Below are 14,443 nucleotides of genomic sequence, written 5' to 3'. Positions count from 1 at the left end.
TTTGCTTTAAAAAACACAAAGAAGTCTTTGGGCAAGGAATTCAGAAGTTAATATTTTGCCTGTCTGTCACAGGAACTATTAGCTAAATGTGTTTCCTTGAAGACCAGTGTTCTTCAACATTTTTTGCTGTACATCACAAGTCAGAAATGCAACCATAACTCCCAATCCTTGCCAGTTTGATCATTACCTTTGCAGGTGAGTTTACATCAAAGGAAATATTAGTGTTTGAAGTCATAAAGCATTGGAATGACATGCCACAAGTCCAGAATAATGTTTGACCTACCCTTGTTTCAAGTGTTACGAGACGTTTCTCTTGTTCTTGAAGACCACTGATTGATTTCAATAATGAATCTACCCTAAAAAGGAATCGCTAGTGTTATTGAAGATATTCTTAATCGTCCAGTTCAGACATGTTAAGATACACCTTGGAGCAGGTGAGACTTGAACACAGGCCTTCTGACAGTGACATCATACTGCTGAATTTGACCTGTACTGTGATTTGAGTTGAGGATAAATGTAAAGACAACATCAACTGAAGTTGGGAATGCATCTTCCTTATTCAAGTTTCATTTAAATATAAATCTGGGTATCAAAATGAAATCATTGGTGTTCCAAGTCCATTTTAATCAAAGAACAGAAACCAGAAAGCAGCAGACATACAGAATACTGGTTACACTTGCAGTGCAGTCATGGAACAGGGTGTACGTGCATGGCAGCTCATTGGTTTGCACTACTGCCTCATAGCTCCAGGCACTCAGGTACTTACATCCTTGGGGTGAGTGACTGTGTGTAGTTTGCACATTCTCCTCATTTCTGCGTGGGTTTTCTCCAGGTAACCTGGTTTCCTCCCACAATCCAAAGATATGCCGTTTAGTTGCTTCGGCCATGGGAAACACATGTTTAATTGATAGGGTGGGTCACTCTTTGGGCTGAATGGCCTGTTTCTATACTGTAAGGATCTATTATGCTATCTCCAGTCCCCTGTGCCCGAATGGTCTTAATAGATCCCATGAACAAAGATGAAGGTGCCATCCTTGGTCACCTAGCTCCTAAAAGTTTGTTTCCATTTGTGAACCTTGAATGCAGACGTTAGGAAATGTTGCTAAGGTTGCTGCTCTCCATAAGCCTGGAGCTCTCTGTCAGAGTCAGCATTAAGGGATATGAAGTTACAGTACCCACTGGTTATCCATTAAACATATCAGGAAAAAAAAAAATCAGGCTTTGACCATTTTAAGTGGAAGTGACTTCTTAATGGTTTAAGTCTGCATAATTATAAAACTGACAAAGAAGGAGGTGCATGGGAACACTGGCAATTGTACATTCCCCTCCAAGTGACATTCTACTTATTTGGAAATGTATTATCATTCTTTCACTGTGATTAAGTCAAAATCTTGGAACCACCTTCCTAAGGGAGCACTGACAGTGTACCTATACCACAGGGGCTGCAATGGGAAGGCTGTTCATCATCATCATCATCATCATCATCATCATGGCAAGTCCTGATGGGAAATCAATGCTGGCCTATCTACCTCACCTTCCAGTGATGTCCACGTCCCATTAATTAATTTAAAAACAATCTTTGATATTGGAAATTTACTGATAACTCATTCCATCAGATTTTTGAAAATTTAAATATTGGAGTAACTTGTTTTTCTTTGTTGAGTCTCTCTCAATTCCATTTGTCTTTACTTCTCTGTACATGATTTTACATACTGATGTTTGCTGGATTAGATTTGATTGGGTAGAAATTTCACCATGTCCACTGATGCAAAACATGATGTAGGAACAGCCAAAGTTTATGTGCAGCATCTTAAATTCACCTTCATTGCTGTCAGTGGAATGAAGTTTAAAGAACAGCCTTCTATCTTTTCTGCATTACCACTGAAGTTTAATTTCTACCTCTACACATTTCAGTAAGTTCTTTTTGATTTGGTGGAAGAGGCATTCTCTTGCCCTACTCTCTAAGGTCTCAGTACTCCTGTAAACAACAATGTAATGGTTCTTTAATTACTATAGAAGTTGCTACACAAAGGTCCACTACAAATCACAGGGCACATGTGAGCATGGTGCATCATTACCATTGTCTTTGTTGCTGACTACAGAATCCAGGTCTGTAAGATTACAGCAACAGAAAATTCCAGAGGAACAAGATGAATGACGCTATCAAACAAACATAGGCAACCTTTTATTTAGGCAATATAATATTGAATTGTATCAGGATGACGCTGACAGTTCATCAACATCTGAATAACAGAGTTATGGGGAAGCACTGGGAGACTTGGCCTTTCAGTGAATCCAATTCTCAGATTTGGACTTAAAATTTTTGGAAGAAGTTTAAGGAATAAATGGAGAAGAATAAAAATAAAGCAATTAGCAAAGTTGTAAAATGTGGGGAAAGTGCTCCTTTTAAGGTCTGGGAAGAGAATTTTGAAAAATTGACTGATGACAAAACTAAGCAGGAATGACATTATATGGATACTTAGAAATAAGGGCAATAGTGGGAAGATGAACAAAAAGCACAGTTCAATCCCATGCAGTATTGAGGGAGTGCCATCTATCAAATGAGACATTAAAATGAGGCTCCCAACTATTCTCGATGCTTATGAACAATTACATGCTGCTATTATGAAGAGTACTGGCATTTTCCCTGGTGCCTTTACTCAGGTTTGTGTAAAACTTAGTAAATTAAGAGCCTGCTGAATGATGTCACATGAGGACATGACAGAATAGCCAAGCTGGTGAGTGGCCTTCCCCATTTTCCTTGCAAATCTTATATTTTCCTCACTAGTAATCCTGCCAAAGAAACCTAATACTGCTATATGCAGTGCCCATCCTATGAACTGCAGATGATCCCATGGTGGTGTTAGGTGAGGAATTCCAGAGTATTGACCTACCAAGCCAAGATATTGGCCACAATTAACACTGTTTATACTGTCAGGACCATTTCTCATTCTAACTCCACTTACTTGGTTGATGTCTTCTTCAATCTTTCAGTGCTGCTTTCTTTCTTTCCCTTTTCCAAACTGGCTAAATAATTCTCTTTTTGCACAGACTCCCAGATTCTGAGCTTCTGGTCCAAGGTCTCTGGTAAGTGCTTTTCTAAATGAAATGCAAACAAGAAACAAATCCTTGTGATGGTGAGTTCTACAGTCATTTCTCTGCTAAAAGTAAAACCAAACTCATTTTTTTCTCATCTATTTTCAGTTCTATTTCTCTGCTCCACTATCTGGTCACCAACAGAACTTTTGGAATATCTGATATGAGATGCCACACAAATGAATAATCTTCAAGCATGAAATTGTATTGTGTGTTTGGCAGACTGTGACCATGCTAAATATTCCAAATTCATCCTGGTCAGATCTTCACGTGCTTGGAGTAAGGTTACTAGATCATTATCAGGAGCAGAAACCTTGTGCTTCAGGCTAGGCACTTGAAATAAATACAAGTCCCAGTGTGACAAATATGCAGTTGTTGATCTGGTTTGCATCATTATACCAACATAAAACAAACAAACCCATGCTTGAAATGATTGATAAAGACATGGCATCCCTTTGTGTTGGGCAATCTATACCAGTGCTTCTCTAATATAGTTTTAGAGCTTTAATTTAGCTTCTCTCCTTACTTTGAAAAGGCTCCAAGCATCCATGATACCTCAACATCTATTTCAGAAATATCATTGAATGTAAAGCATTTTGAGACATCCAGTGGTTGTGAAAAGCACTATATGAATGGAAGTCTTTCTTCATTTGCTATCATATCTTTAAATGAAATTATATACAATTTTTATAAGTAATGCCTAAATTAAATAGAGTTATGGACCAGACCTAACCCCTCAAAACACCTTTAAGAAGGTAGCCTAGACCATAATTTTGTTATTTGTTTTAGCTAAGTGCATAGTGGATATTCCTGACTGAATTAGCTGGTTCAACTGCCAAATTTTAAACAAACAGAATTTATTTACAAAATTACAGAATGAAACACGAAAAAATCCAGAAAATAGAAAACCGGCTAACTTATCCTATCTTAATCCAACTTAATGATGCTGTTCTGAAAATACTTACAACAGTCCCAATAAAAACATCCCTTAGCACAAAGAGTAAAAAGACACAAATAGCTTATGAAGTCAGAAGGGCGGAAGGAAAGAGAGACAGCTTCCAGTTTCAACTGTGACCCTGACTCAATTAACCCCCGAACTGAATAGAACTGCACAGCAGAGAGCTGGCTGTGCTCCCTTGACTATACCAGGTTTTTTTTTTCAAAAAAAGACTTGAAAGCTTTTGGCCTGAAGCACTATCTGTTAGGGTAGACAAAAAGGCCCCAGTGAACCGTTCAAACTTTAGATATGATGGAACTTTGGGTTGTTAGAACTTCTCTGAAAAAAAAAATCAAGGATGCAGTAACCTTCCAAAACAAAACAGTATTGTGATACTAGGGAGTAGTGTCTGAAATTACAGTTTAAGTCACTACTGAGCCATGCAGAGCTGAGGGTTACAAATTCAACTCCGTCTTTTTGACTTCAAAAGCCCAGTGAGTAGGAATTTATGACAACTTTAAGTTAAAGGGGGGAAAAGAAAGGATTGGAGCACCAATTTCTAATGGTTACCCAAGTCGTGCATTTGTTGATAGCAACATCTGCGGGCATGGAACAGGGATTTGGCCATGATGCCTTTTGCCAATCTCGAGTGTCTCAGACACTGACGAGCACAGCACCGGGCTTCAGCATGGATCACTGATTTCCAGAGCATTGAGGAAAAGTAAACGGCTGCCGACACCCCAAGACCGTTCTCAGTATACCCACCTGTGATAACGTTCCATCCTGTTTGCCCAGATCTACTGTGCTTATTTGGGAGCTGCCATGGTTTTTTTTTAAACTGACAAGAGTTTCACAAAGTGTGCAAGCATAAATCTTTCCACATGCACAATATGCTGCCAGATCATATTTATGACACACATTTCCTTTAAAAAGTCTTTTTATACCATATCTTAAAAGGAACATAAAGCTGCCCTGACCAAACTAATCAGAATCTTGCCTTATGACAATTAATTATGCTATGTTCACCCCCTCCCCACCAAATATGAACAAGGAGTAGCAGTAAGCCATTTGAGTCAGCTCAACCATTTAACCATAGACCCCCCCCCCCCCCCCCCCACTCCTGCTTACCGTTTACTTGTGGTTAACAGACAGAGTTGGAATTAATAGGTCTTTTTTCTAGTTTGAAGGATGTAACTAGTGGAGTGGCACAAGGATCAGTCTTCGTTGTTATTTTCTTAATTATGTTCCATCTATATTCATGACTTGGGAGGGTCAGAGTGTCATGTATTCAAATTTGCTGACAATATTAAAAGAAAAATGTGAAAGGGCATGTTGTGGAGAAAGGATCTGCAAGGGGATACAGATAGGTTAAATCAGTAAGCAACATTTACCAGATGAAGGTTTTTTGTAAGAGAGTGGGAGGTAATTCACTACAGTAGGAAGAATCAAAAGACAGGCTACTGCTTGAATGGAGAGATAATCCAAGAAAACAAGAAGAATCTGGGTGTCTTAGTGCATGAAGCACAAAGTTGGCGCAACAAGTAGTTAGGCGAACGTTGGTACTGCAGATGCTGGAGATTAGAGTCAAGATTAGAGTAGTGCTGGAAAAGCACAGCAAGTCATGCATCATCTGAGGAGCAGGAAAATCGATGTTTCGAGCAAAAACCTAAATCCCTGATGAAGGGCTTTTGTCTGAAACATCAATTTTCCTGCTCCTCGGATGCTGTCCGACCTGCTGTACTTCTCCAGCACCACATTCTAATCTTGGCAGCAAGTAATTAGGAAGGCAAATGGAATTTTGGATTCCTTGTCCAGAGGTGGAGTTTAAAACTAGGACAGTTCTGTTACAATTGTAACATATGTTGGTGAGGTGGCCTCTGGAGTAGTGTGCATAGCATTGGTCCCCGTATTTAAAAAAAAAGGTGTTGAAGACGGTTTCAAAGAGATTCAATAGGCTGATTCTTGGAATGAAGGGATTACCTTCTTGATAAGGCAGACCTTTATCTATTAGAAGTATGAATGTGAGACCTTACTTGAAACTTAAGATTATGAGGGGCTTGTCAAGATAGATGTTAAAATGTCTCCACTACTGGGGGAATCTAAAACTAGGGAACATAGTTACAGAATAAGAGGGTACTCATTTAAAATTGAGAAGAGAATTTTTTTTTCTCCTAAAGGGTAGTAAGTGTCTGAAATTCTGTACTGGAGAGGGAGTTGTGGAGGCAGGATAACCGTAAGTATTTAAAGAGGAGGGAAGTAGGTTTTTGAAACATTGAGGACTATTAGGAGCTGGCACAAGAGAGGAGTTGAGGTCTGGGGCAGGTCACCCGTGAACTTATAGAATAGGTAGGAGAGTTTATGTAGGAGAGTTTGAGGGCTAAATCGTCACATCTCACTCCTCTTTCTTGTCCATGATCAAGTTTCACCCCCTTCCTTATCAAGAATGTCTCCACTGCAGCCTTCAGTACATTTGAAGACATTACTTCCACCCTATGTTTAGGAAAAAGATTCCATAGCATCTCAGTTCTCAGAGGGAATTTTTAAAAAAATTACCTAATGGCCTTTATTTTTCCAAAAAATGGGTGACCCCTTACTTTTAAACAGTGACCCCACATCCAGATTCTCCTACAAGGGAAGGCATCCTGTCAACCTCCCTTGGGACCTTGAATTTCAATAAAGTCACCTCTCCTCTGAACTCCAGTGGATAAAAGCTAGTCTGAACAAACTTTCACTGGAAAGGAACCCATCTGTTCTAGCCTGTTATACCTTATCTGAATTGCTTTCAATGCATTTTCATCCTTTCTTATATAAGGAGACCAATACTGTACACAATAGTTCAGAAGTGGTCTCACCACAGCCAGTATAACTGAAACATAATCCAACTTTTCTACTCAATTGCCCTTGTAATAACTAACAACATTCTACTGCAATCCTAATTATTAGCTATACCTCTATTCTAGCCTTTTGTGATTCATGCATTGGACACCTAGATATACCTGCCACAAACTGAATGCAAAAATGCAAACATATTATGGTTACTGTTACCTAGGAGTACCTTAACTATCAATCATTAATCCTATTCTTATTGCACAATACCAACTCTAGTATAGCCTGCACTTTGATCAGTTCCGGAACATACTGTCCCAAGAAATCTGGAATTCATTCTATAAACTCAATAACATAAAAAGCTTCAGTACTGGAGATCTGGAGCTAAAACAGAAAGGGCTGGAGAAACTCAATGGGTCTGGTAGCATCTGAGGAAAGAGAAATAAAAGATAATGTTTCAAGTATTGTATGACTTGTCTTTGGAACATTGTTTCAAATATAGTTCTGAAGAAGTTATATCAAACTCAAAACATAAATTTAGTTTCTCTTTCCACAGATGCTGCCAGACTCTGCTGAGTTTCTCCAGCACTTTGTTTTTATTTATATAAACTCCCTATCTAAGGCTTTCTTTGCCTTTCTGATTTCCAGTCTATATGTAGGTAAAATCTCACATGATTGTCAGTGTGCTGGTGAGATCCAATGCGCCCCATGAATCAAAACTCACTCCCCTCACACCAGTCTTTGAGCTATGCATGCTGATGTACCCCATGCAAATTTGTACGTGGCTCGGGTAGTAATCCAGAGATGATTACCCTTTGAGGTCCTGCTTTATATGGTGCTTAGCTCCTCATACTGACTGTCATCGCAAAAATAAAATGTTCTGCACAATGCTATTAGTACCCACATGAATCATGATAACAGGATCCTCCCCTACTCACTGCAAGTTCTTCCCTTCCCCTGAACAAAATGAAACAGCACTAGGACAGGCAATGGGGCCTTCCAGACTCATGGTGATCATTACTGAGGATGGTGTCGATCCACCTCACTATACTGCCCCTAATACAGCTATATTTCTATCTACTCTCCCCCTTGCATAGCTTCTGGTATAACAGTACCACATTCAGTGGATTCATTCATCCTGCAACCCCATTCTCATCCAAATAAACTGAAAGAACCTCAAACCTGTTAGACAATTGCAAAGGATGAGGCTCTGGTCTCTTTATCTACCTCACATAAAAATCACACTTCCCTTACCCCTATGAATACTGACCAAATCAGAACACCATATTCTAAGGGGGTATGATTATGTTCTGTTTCAAAAAGTTACAGCACATTCTCCCTGATATGTCACAGTGATTGTAGTTCAACCTCCAGTTCATAACCTCAAACAAAACAACTCCAACTTTGAACACTTCTTGCAGATGTGTTTTTCCTGGATCACAGTGGCATCCAGGGGCTCTCATATGTTGCAGCTGTGACACATCACCTACCTGGCCATCCTTAATGATTTAATTAGCTATTTAGTGTGTACTTGAATGAACTAATTACCTTGTATATTTTCACAAACATTACAATCAGCTGACATTCTATTCAGAATTTTAAGCAGTCTTCTCCAACCACCTATCCAGGTACACATTGAAGAAAAAGTATTTTATTAACTCCACGTCTTCCATTCCTTATTGTGAGGACAGTTGCTGTTTGCAAGGTTTGGTTGTGGGGTTGGGAAATTTTGGGGGGAATGGGGATTTTGTGGGGCGGGAGGAGAAATAAAGTGAGGATGTTGTCTAAAATTCTAATAATTTGTATTTATGTTAATTCTAGCTTCATTATTAAAGTTATGTAAAAAAGTGAAATTTTTCCAAATAATTTGTTCTGTTTGATTCATTTGGCGGAGTGGACTCGATGGGTCAAATGGCCTTACTTCCATTCCTATGTCTTATGCTAAGCTTAGTTGTTTTATGAAATTGGCCTTTGTAGGAATCATAACATTTCCAAGATTAAGTAGGAGGTTGAGGGGTAACCTCATCGATGTTTATAAAAGAGTGAGAGGCATAGATAAGGTGAAGAGCAAAGGTCTTTTTCCCAGGATAGAGGTCATAAGTTTAAGGTGAGAGGGAAAAGATTTAAAAAGGGACCCAAGGGATTTTTTTTTCCCCACATGGAGGATGATGCATACATAGAATAAACTACCAGAAGGATAGAGGTCACAACATTTAAAAGACGTTTGGACAGGAACATGAATAGGATAGGTTTAGAGGGATATGGACCAAACACAGGCAAATGTGACAGTTTAGTTTGGGAAACCAGTTTGGCATGGATGAGTTGGGCCAAAAGGCTGTGACTCAATAACATTCCCATGGTAAAATGTGACACTGGCGCAAATTCAATGGATCTCTTGTGCCTGGGTTTTCTCTCCACGACTTGCAATCCACACTTCCATGGGAAGGTCACTTACCAAAATGCTCCTGCTTGTGCTGTGGTTCTTTAATAATCTTTCGAATGAAAAGGTTTAAGTGGCTGATGATGATGAAGGGTGGAGCCAGAGCTGGCCTGCTGTGATACTCAACAATTAGGTTGTAGCGCTGGAATTTCCAGAATATGTCAGTGTTTCCCTGGACAAGCTGGAAGGTATAGCTGCCATGGAAAGAAAAACATTTAAAAATGATCTACAATGTTGCATTGAACATCCACAGACAAACTGCACATAGCACAGTTCCTGTGAATTTGATTGAATAATAATCCTCATGGTTGCTACAGGATCACACCCACAACAGCAAATACTATCACAAGAATTTTATCAGATACACATCTGGCACCCTCCAGCCTCCATACCAAAGGAATATTGGATATTCCCTTGGGAAGGAGGAAGGGGAATTGTTGAACATTAGTACTGCTCCAATGATACGTTACGTATGGAACAACAACAGTTATTTTATCTCTAGGATCTAATCACTTGCTACAACTGGACTCCACTCCGAGGTAGCTGTACTTATGCACTTGTTGGTGCACTCTCCTCACTGGGTAATCACTGTACTACTGGGTGCCTTTCTATGGATCAGGCAAGGAACTCCTTACTTACGAATCTTTGGTCTATCTTGTGCCTTGTATGGGGCAACAAAACATACAATAAAGGCTTGAATTTCTTTAGCACCTCTAACACCTCTTAAATGAGCATGACCGATTTAAAAACTTTGACATGCAAGTAGAAGAGCTAATTAGGTCAGTTGTCCAAAAGCTTGGGTAAGGAGATGTTTCAAAGGAGTATCTGAAACAAGGAGAGATAGATGCTGGAATACCTAGAGAGGGATTTCCAGGTATTAGGGCTCAGGCAGCTTAAGGCACAACTGCCAAAAAGGTGGAGAGATTAGATCAGGGTTAACCAAAATGCCAGAATTAGAGGTGCTCAGAGATTTAACAAGTGCAGGGCTGGAGTGGATTAGAGGTTGGAACAGACGATGGCAAGGATAAACTTGAAAACAAGGATGATGATTTTAAAATTGAGGAGTTCTCAGAACAATAGCCAGTGTAGATCAGCAATCGCAGGATGATGAGCAAACAGTGAGTTAAAATATGAGCAGAATTTTGGATTAACTCCATTTAATACAAGTTAGGTGATATGAAGCTGACATCAAGTGAATTGGAAATTTTAAATCTAAATTTACCAAAGGCATGTGTCCCAGAGAAAGGGTGAAAATAAATCATGATTGAATTGTACGCTCATAAGCCTGAGACTGTCAGGTATTGTTTGAATTTCCTTTGTTCCCTTACCATTTGTAGGCCCAAATGAATGTTCCCCCAACCTGTTGGTTAAAAGTAACCAAAGCAAAGTTCTTTAAGATGAACACAAAGGCACGATTAATTAGCAAGGCATGAGCCTGACTGAGGACAACTCCCTGTAGAATATGAGATATGGCCATTTGGTTAAAGTAGATGCAGTTAGTTTGCCAGGTAAACCAGCTAATTTTATTTTTGTCCGTGTGGACCTCTGAGATCCATGTGTGACAGTGACTTCCCGAATCAGAAGGTAATGCTGCCAAAGGCCTCAGCTGCAGCAAAAAGCAAGGAAAGACTGAAGTAATCCTGAGCCTTTAGGTTCTGATTGAGGGGCCAAAAAGCAAGACAAAGCAGAAATTATGTGAGTATCCAAATAGGCACAAAGTGATTTGAGTGGTAAGAGAGGAAGTGAGAAGCCCTGAGATGGATTCTGGTCAAATCAATCGGATAGGTGCCTGTGCAAGTGTCCTGGCAGCAGCATTACAAGATAATGCGTGGCTTAGAAAGGGTGGACACTGGGAATTTGTTTCCATCAGGCAGGGATACTAGGGCCCATGGGCACAGCCTTAGAATTAAAGGGGGTCATTTTAAAATGGAAATGAGGAGACATTTCTTCTGCAACAGAGTGGTGGGCCTATAGAATTCATTGCCACGGAGCACAGTGGAAGCTGGGACGTTGACTGTCTTCAAGGCAGAGATTGAAAAATTCTTAATCTCTCAAGTAATTAAGGGATACGAAAAGAGTGCGGGTAAGTGGCATTGAAAGGCCCATCAGCCATATTTGGATGGTGGAGTGGACTCTGGGCCGAATGGCCTTACTTCCACTCCTATGTCTTATGTCTTACAATGAAAGGTACTGGTGAGATCCAATGTGCAGCTTTAAAGTGCAGGACTGTGCTGTAACTGGGTCAGTGCTGTGTTGTGAGGATGCAGAAAGTCTAAAATTTCAAATCACTATGAATGACCGTATGGACAGTCACTGACTTGTAGTGTGCCCTGATATGTTGGTGACTGGCCAAGATGGAGGGCCCCAGGGACACATGGCAAGTTGGGTTGAATTTCCTTTCATGCTTAGGATTGCTGCTATCTAATTTCTATCCAGCACATGGGAGAATATGAAAATACATACCAATGAAGTAAGATTAGGCACGAACAGCATACAAATAGACCACTTGCAATTCATACAGGGATTCTTGACTCCCACTTTCTGATTTTGGTTGCAAAATTGTGTATTTTTTCTTCCGTCAATGTCAGGAATCCCATTTTCCCAACTGACTCACCAATGCTCATGTTATTTAGGTGCTGGAAGAATTGCGTCTGCAAGTTTTATAAAAATAAAAGTGATGCTTTCTCTTGGATCTTTCTAGCCATTACATAAGAAGGAGAGTTTCAGAAGCAGGTGAGTTCAGGCAGGGTTGGAGTTGTTCTGACGAAAAGTCACTGGCCTTAAAACATTAACTCTGCTTTCTTCCCACAGACACCTATTGAGTTTCACCAGCAATTTGTTTTTGTTTCAGATCTCCAGCAGTTCTGTGTTTTAGTATTCAAAGATGTTATACAGGTGGGGTTTGAATCCTGGCCTCCTGATCCAGATGTAGGGACATTACCACAGCATCACAAGCCCATCTCTAGGTCAAACAACACCAATGTTCCAAACAGTCTGGCTGGGCTTCATAGAATTAACAAGGATTAGGATGAAACAATGGCTTGTGTAGGGGACCAAAGCAATGGTTTTGTTCAACTCCCTGTTTAGTAATAGAAACTGTGTACTCAATACGACATGCCAGACAAGTAGTGTGAGAGTTTAGCAGTAGAGAAAAGTGGGATAGCTGCGATGTTCATGTGGTACCTGGTGTTATGTTTTTATATGGTGTTACGTTTTTATATGGTGTCACCAAGGGACAGCAAGTAGATGAGTCCGAGGATTCAAGAATAAAATTACTGGGGAGCAAGGGATGAGTGCAGGAGAATTGAAGCCATTGCGAGTGTTAAGATTAGGTTGATATCAATAAAATCAAGCAAGGGTGATGGAAGAGAGAAGGGAATTGAAGGAGGTTTGTGTGGTCAAAGAATGCAGACAGGTTGAGATGAATGAGGAGGCATAGTCTCCCTTTAGTTCCCCCCCACTAGCTTTATTACAATGACAGTGGCAACCCATTTAAAATCAGTGGGTTACACTTGGCATTAAAACAGTGCACAAAGTGCTACCCAGAAAATGTAAGCCAATATGGCATTTAGGAGTTGAAGGTTTATTTGCTGAGAAATATGCTTCAAATCTATTTTTGTTTTTCTCAAAGCAGCTGAATAACCGGTAGCATGTTAGAAAAATGTTGGCCAACTTGCATTTTGGAGCTGATGTAATTGGAAAATACTTTTTAAAATTTGGAAGCATTTCAGGAAAACATCACTCACTCACTGCCGTTGCAAGCTCTGTTGATTGTAATGTGGTCTGTCACAATTTTGGACAGAGGCACACAAGCTCATTTTGGTTAATCCAATTGCATCATTTCCCTCTGGTATTGGGCACAGTGTAATTCAAAATTGTCGAAGAGAATGTCAACAGAGTTAATCCAGGCCAACACATTTTCAGGTACAACCCTATATCTGAAGGAAATGTCAATGATATGATCCAAACATTCCAACTAGCACTGGATATTCTTAAACTATTATTCTGGCAAACTGATAGAAACTAAAAACAGGAGTAGGCCATTCAGCCCTTTGAGTCCACTTCACCATTCAATGTGATTATGGCTGATACTCTATCTCAATATTATATTCATACTTTCTCCTGATACCCCTACATGAGCTGTGGCAAAGAGTGGAAATCAGTACCCTATGGGGGACAATTTCACATGGGGTTCACCCTATTTCTTGACATAATTTTGTCAAGAAATTCAGATGATTTAGACTTACTCAGAATTTTGCCAACTTTCAACCAAACTTACAGAACCGGACTCGGAGAAGCCTCACAAAATTCCATGTGTAGGATGTCTCATACATCACCTGAACATTGCAATTAGAAGATTCAACAGCAGCACGTTAGTGACCAGCAGGAAGACAACCAGAAGCATGATGACCAGCCAATTTGCATAACGATTAATGCAATAGGGTAAATTATCTTCATTTGTCATGTTGGCTTGATTACTGAAGCAGGATCGGTTGACCATCCGAACCTCTAGAATGTGACAACATGAAGTTAAAGAAATAACAGTAAAGCACAGAATTTCTCTATTTTTAAAAAAGTGTATTACTGCCCAGTAACATCCCAATATGTCCCAAACAGCTCATACAGAACTTGAGAATCGTATGTCATCAAGGAAGGCAATTGGCTCTTCATACACTCTTTGGAAGAGCTATTCATTTAGTTCCAATCCCTTGCACTTTCCCCAAAACCACATGCAAATCTTTCCTTTTTTGAGCTTGTATCCAATTATCTACTTCTGTCTCCCTCTCAGACAGCACATTTTGATGTGTGGATCTCACAGAGCCATATGGTTACGACTTAGATCACGTACCGTCTATTTCGTCCAGGGGAATCTGGCCAAATATCTGAAGGTAAGGCCTGTAGAGAACATTCCTGAAGATCCAGTCCACGCGAGTCTCATTGGGGTGGAGCAGAGCCTGAGTGGCCACGCCATAGGCAATGAGCCAAACAGTCAGAAAGAATAAGAAGAAGAAGACATCTTTCATCTGTTGGAGGAATTAACACAAGTGAAAGAGCCAAAACATTAGCTCAGATCTGCTCCATCTTCAACACGTTTGGTCAGGTCACTTTGTAAGTATGGGTAATTGTACAGCCACAAGTGAAGA

At 40.0% G+C, this 14,443-nt stretch overlaps 1 protein-coding gene across 1 annotated transcript in view; it reads right to left on the bottom strand.

Moving 5' to 3' along the window:
• trpm5 (transient receptor potential cation channel, subfamily M, member 5) overlaps nt 1-14,443 on the bottom strand; it is a 122,199-nt gene that overhangs the window by 7,933 nt on the left and 99,823 nt on the right. The window contains exons 20-24 of the mRNA XM_072591975.1: nt 14,149-14,323; nt 13,637-13,808; nt 9,315-9,493; nt 2,967-3,099; nt 284-356 (exon numbers count right to left, since the gene is read on the bottom strand). Of these exons, the coding sequence (XP_072448076.1) occupies nt 284-356; nt 2,967-3,099; nt 9,315-9,493; nt 13,637-13,808; nt 14,149-14,323 (732 nt within the window). The remainder of the gene's footprint in view (nt 1-283; nt 357-2,966; nt 3,100-9,314; nt 9,494-13,636; nt 13,809-14,148; nt 14,324-14,443) is intronic.

This window comes from Chiloscyllium punctatum, chromosome 22, assembly GCF_047496795.1.
Source record: "Chiloscyllium punctatum isolate Juve2018m chromosome 22, sChiPun1.3, whole genome shotgun sequence".
NCBI lineage: Eukaryota > Metazoa > Chordata > Chondrichthyes > Orectolobiformes > Hemiscylliidae > Chiloscyllium > Chiloscyllium punctatum.
Note: the sequence above shows the minus strand (reverse complement) of the source record. Positions and strands in the feature narration are given on the sequence as shown.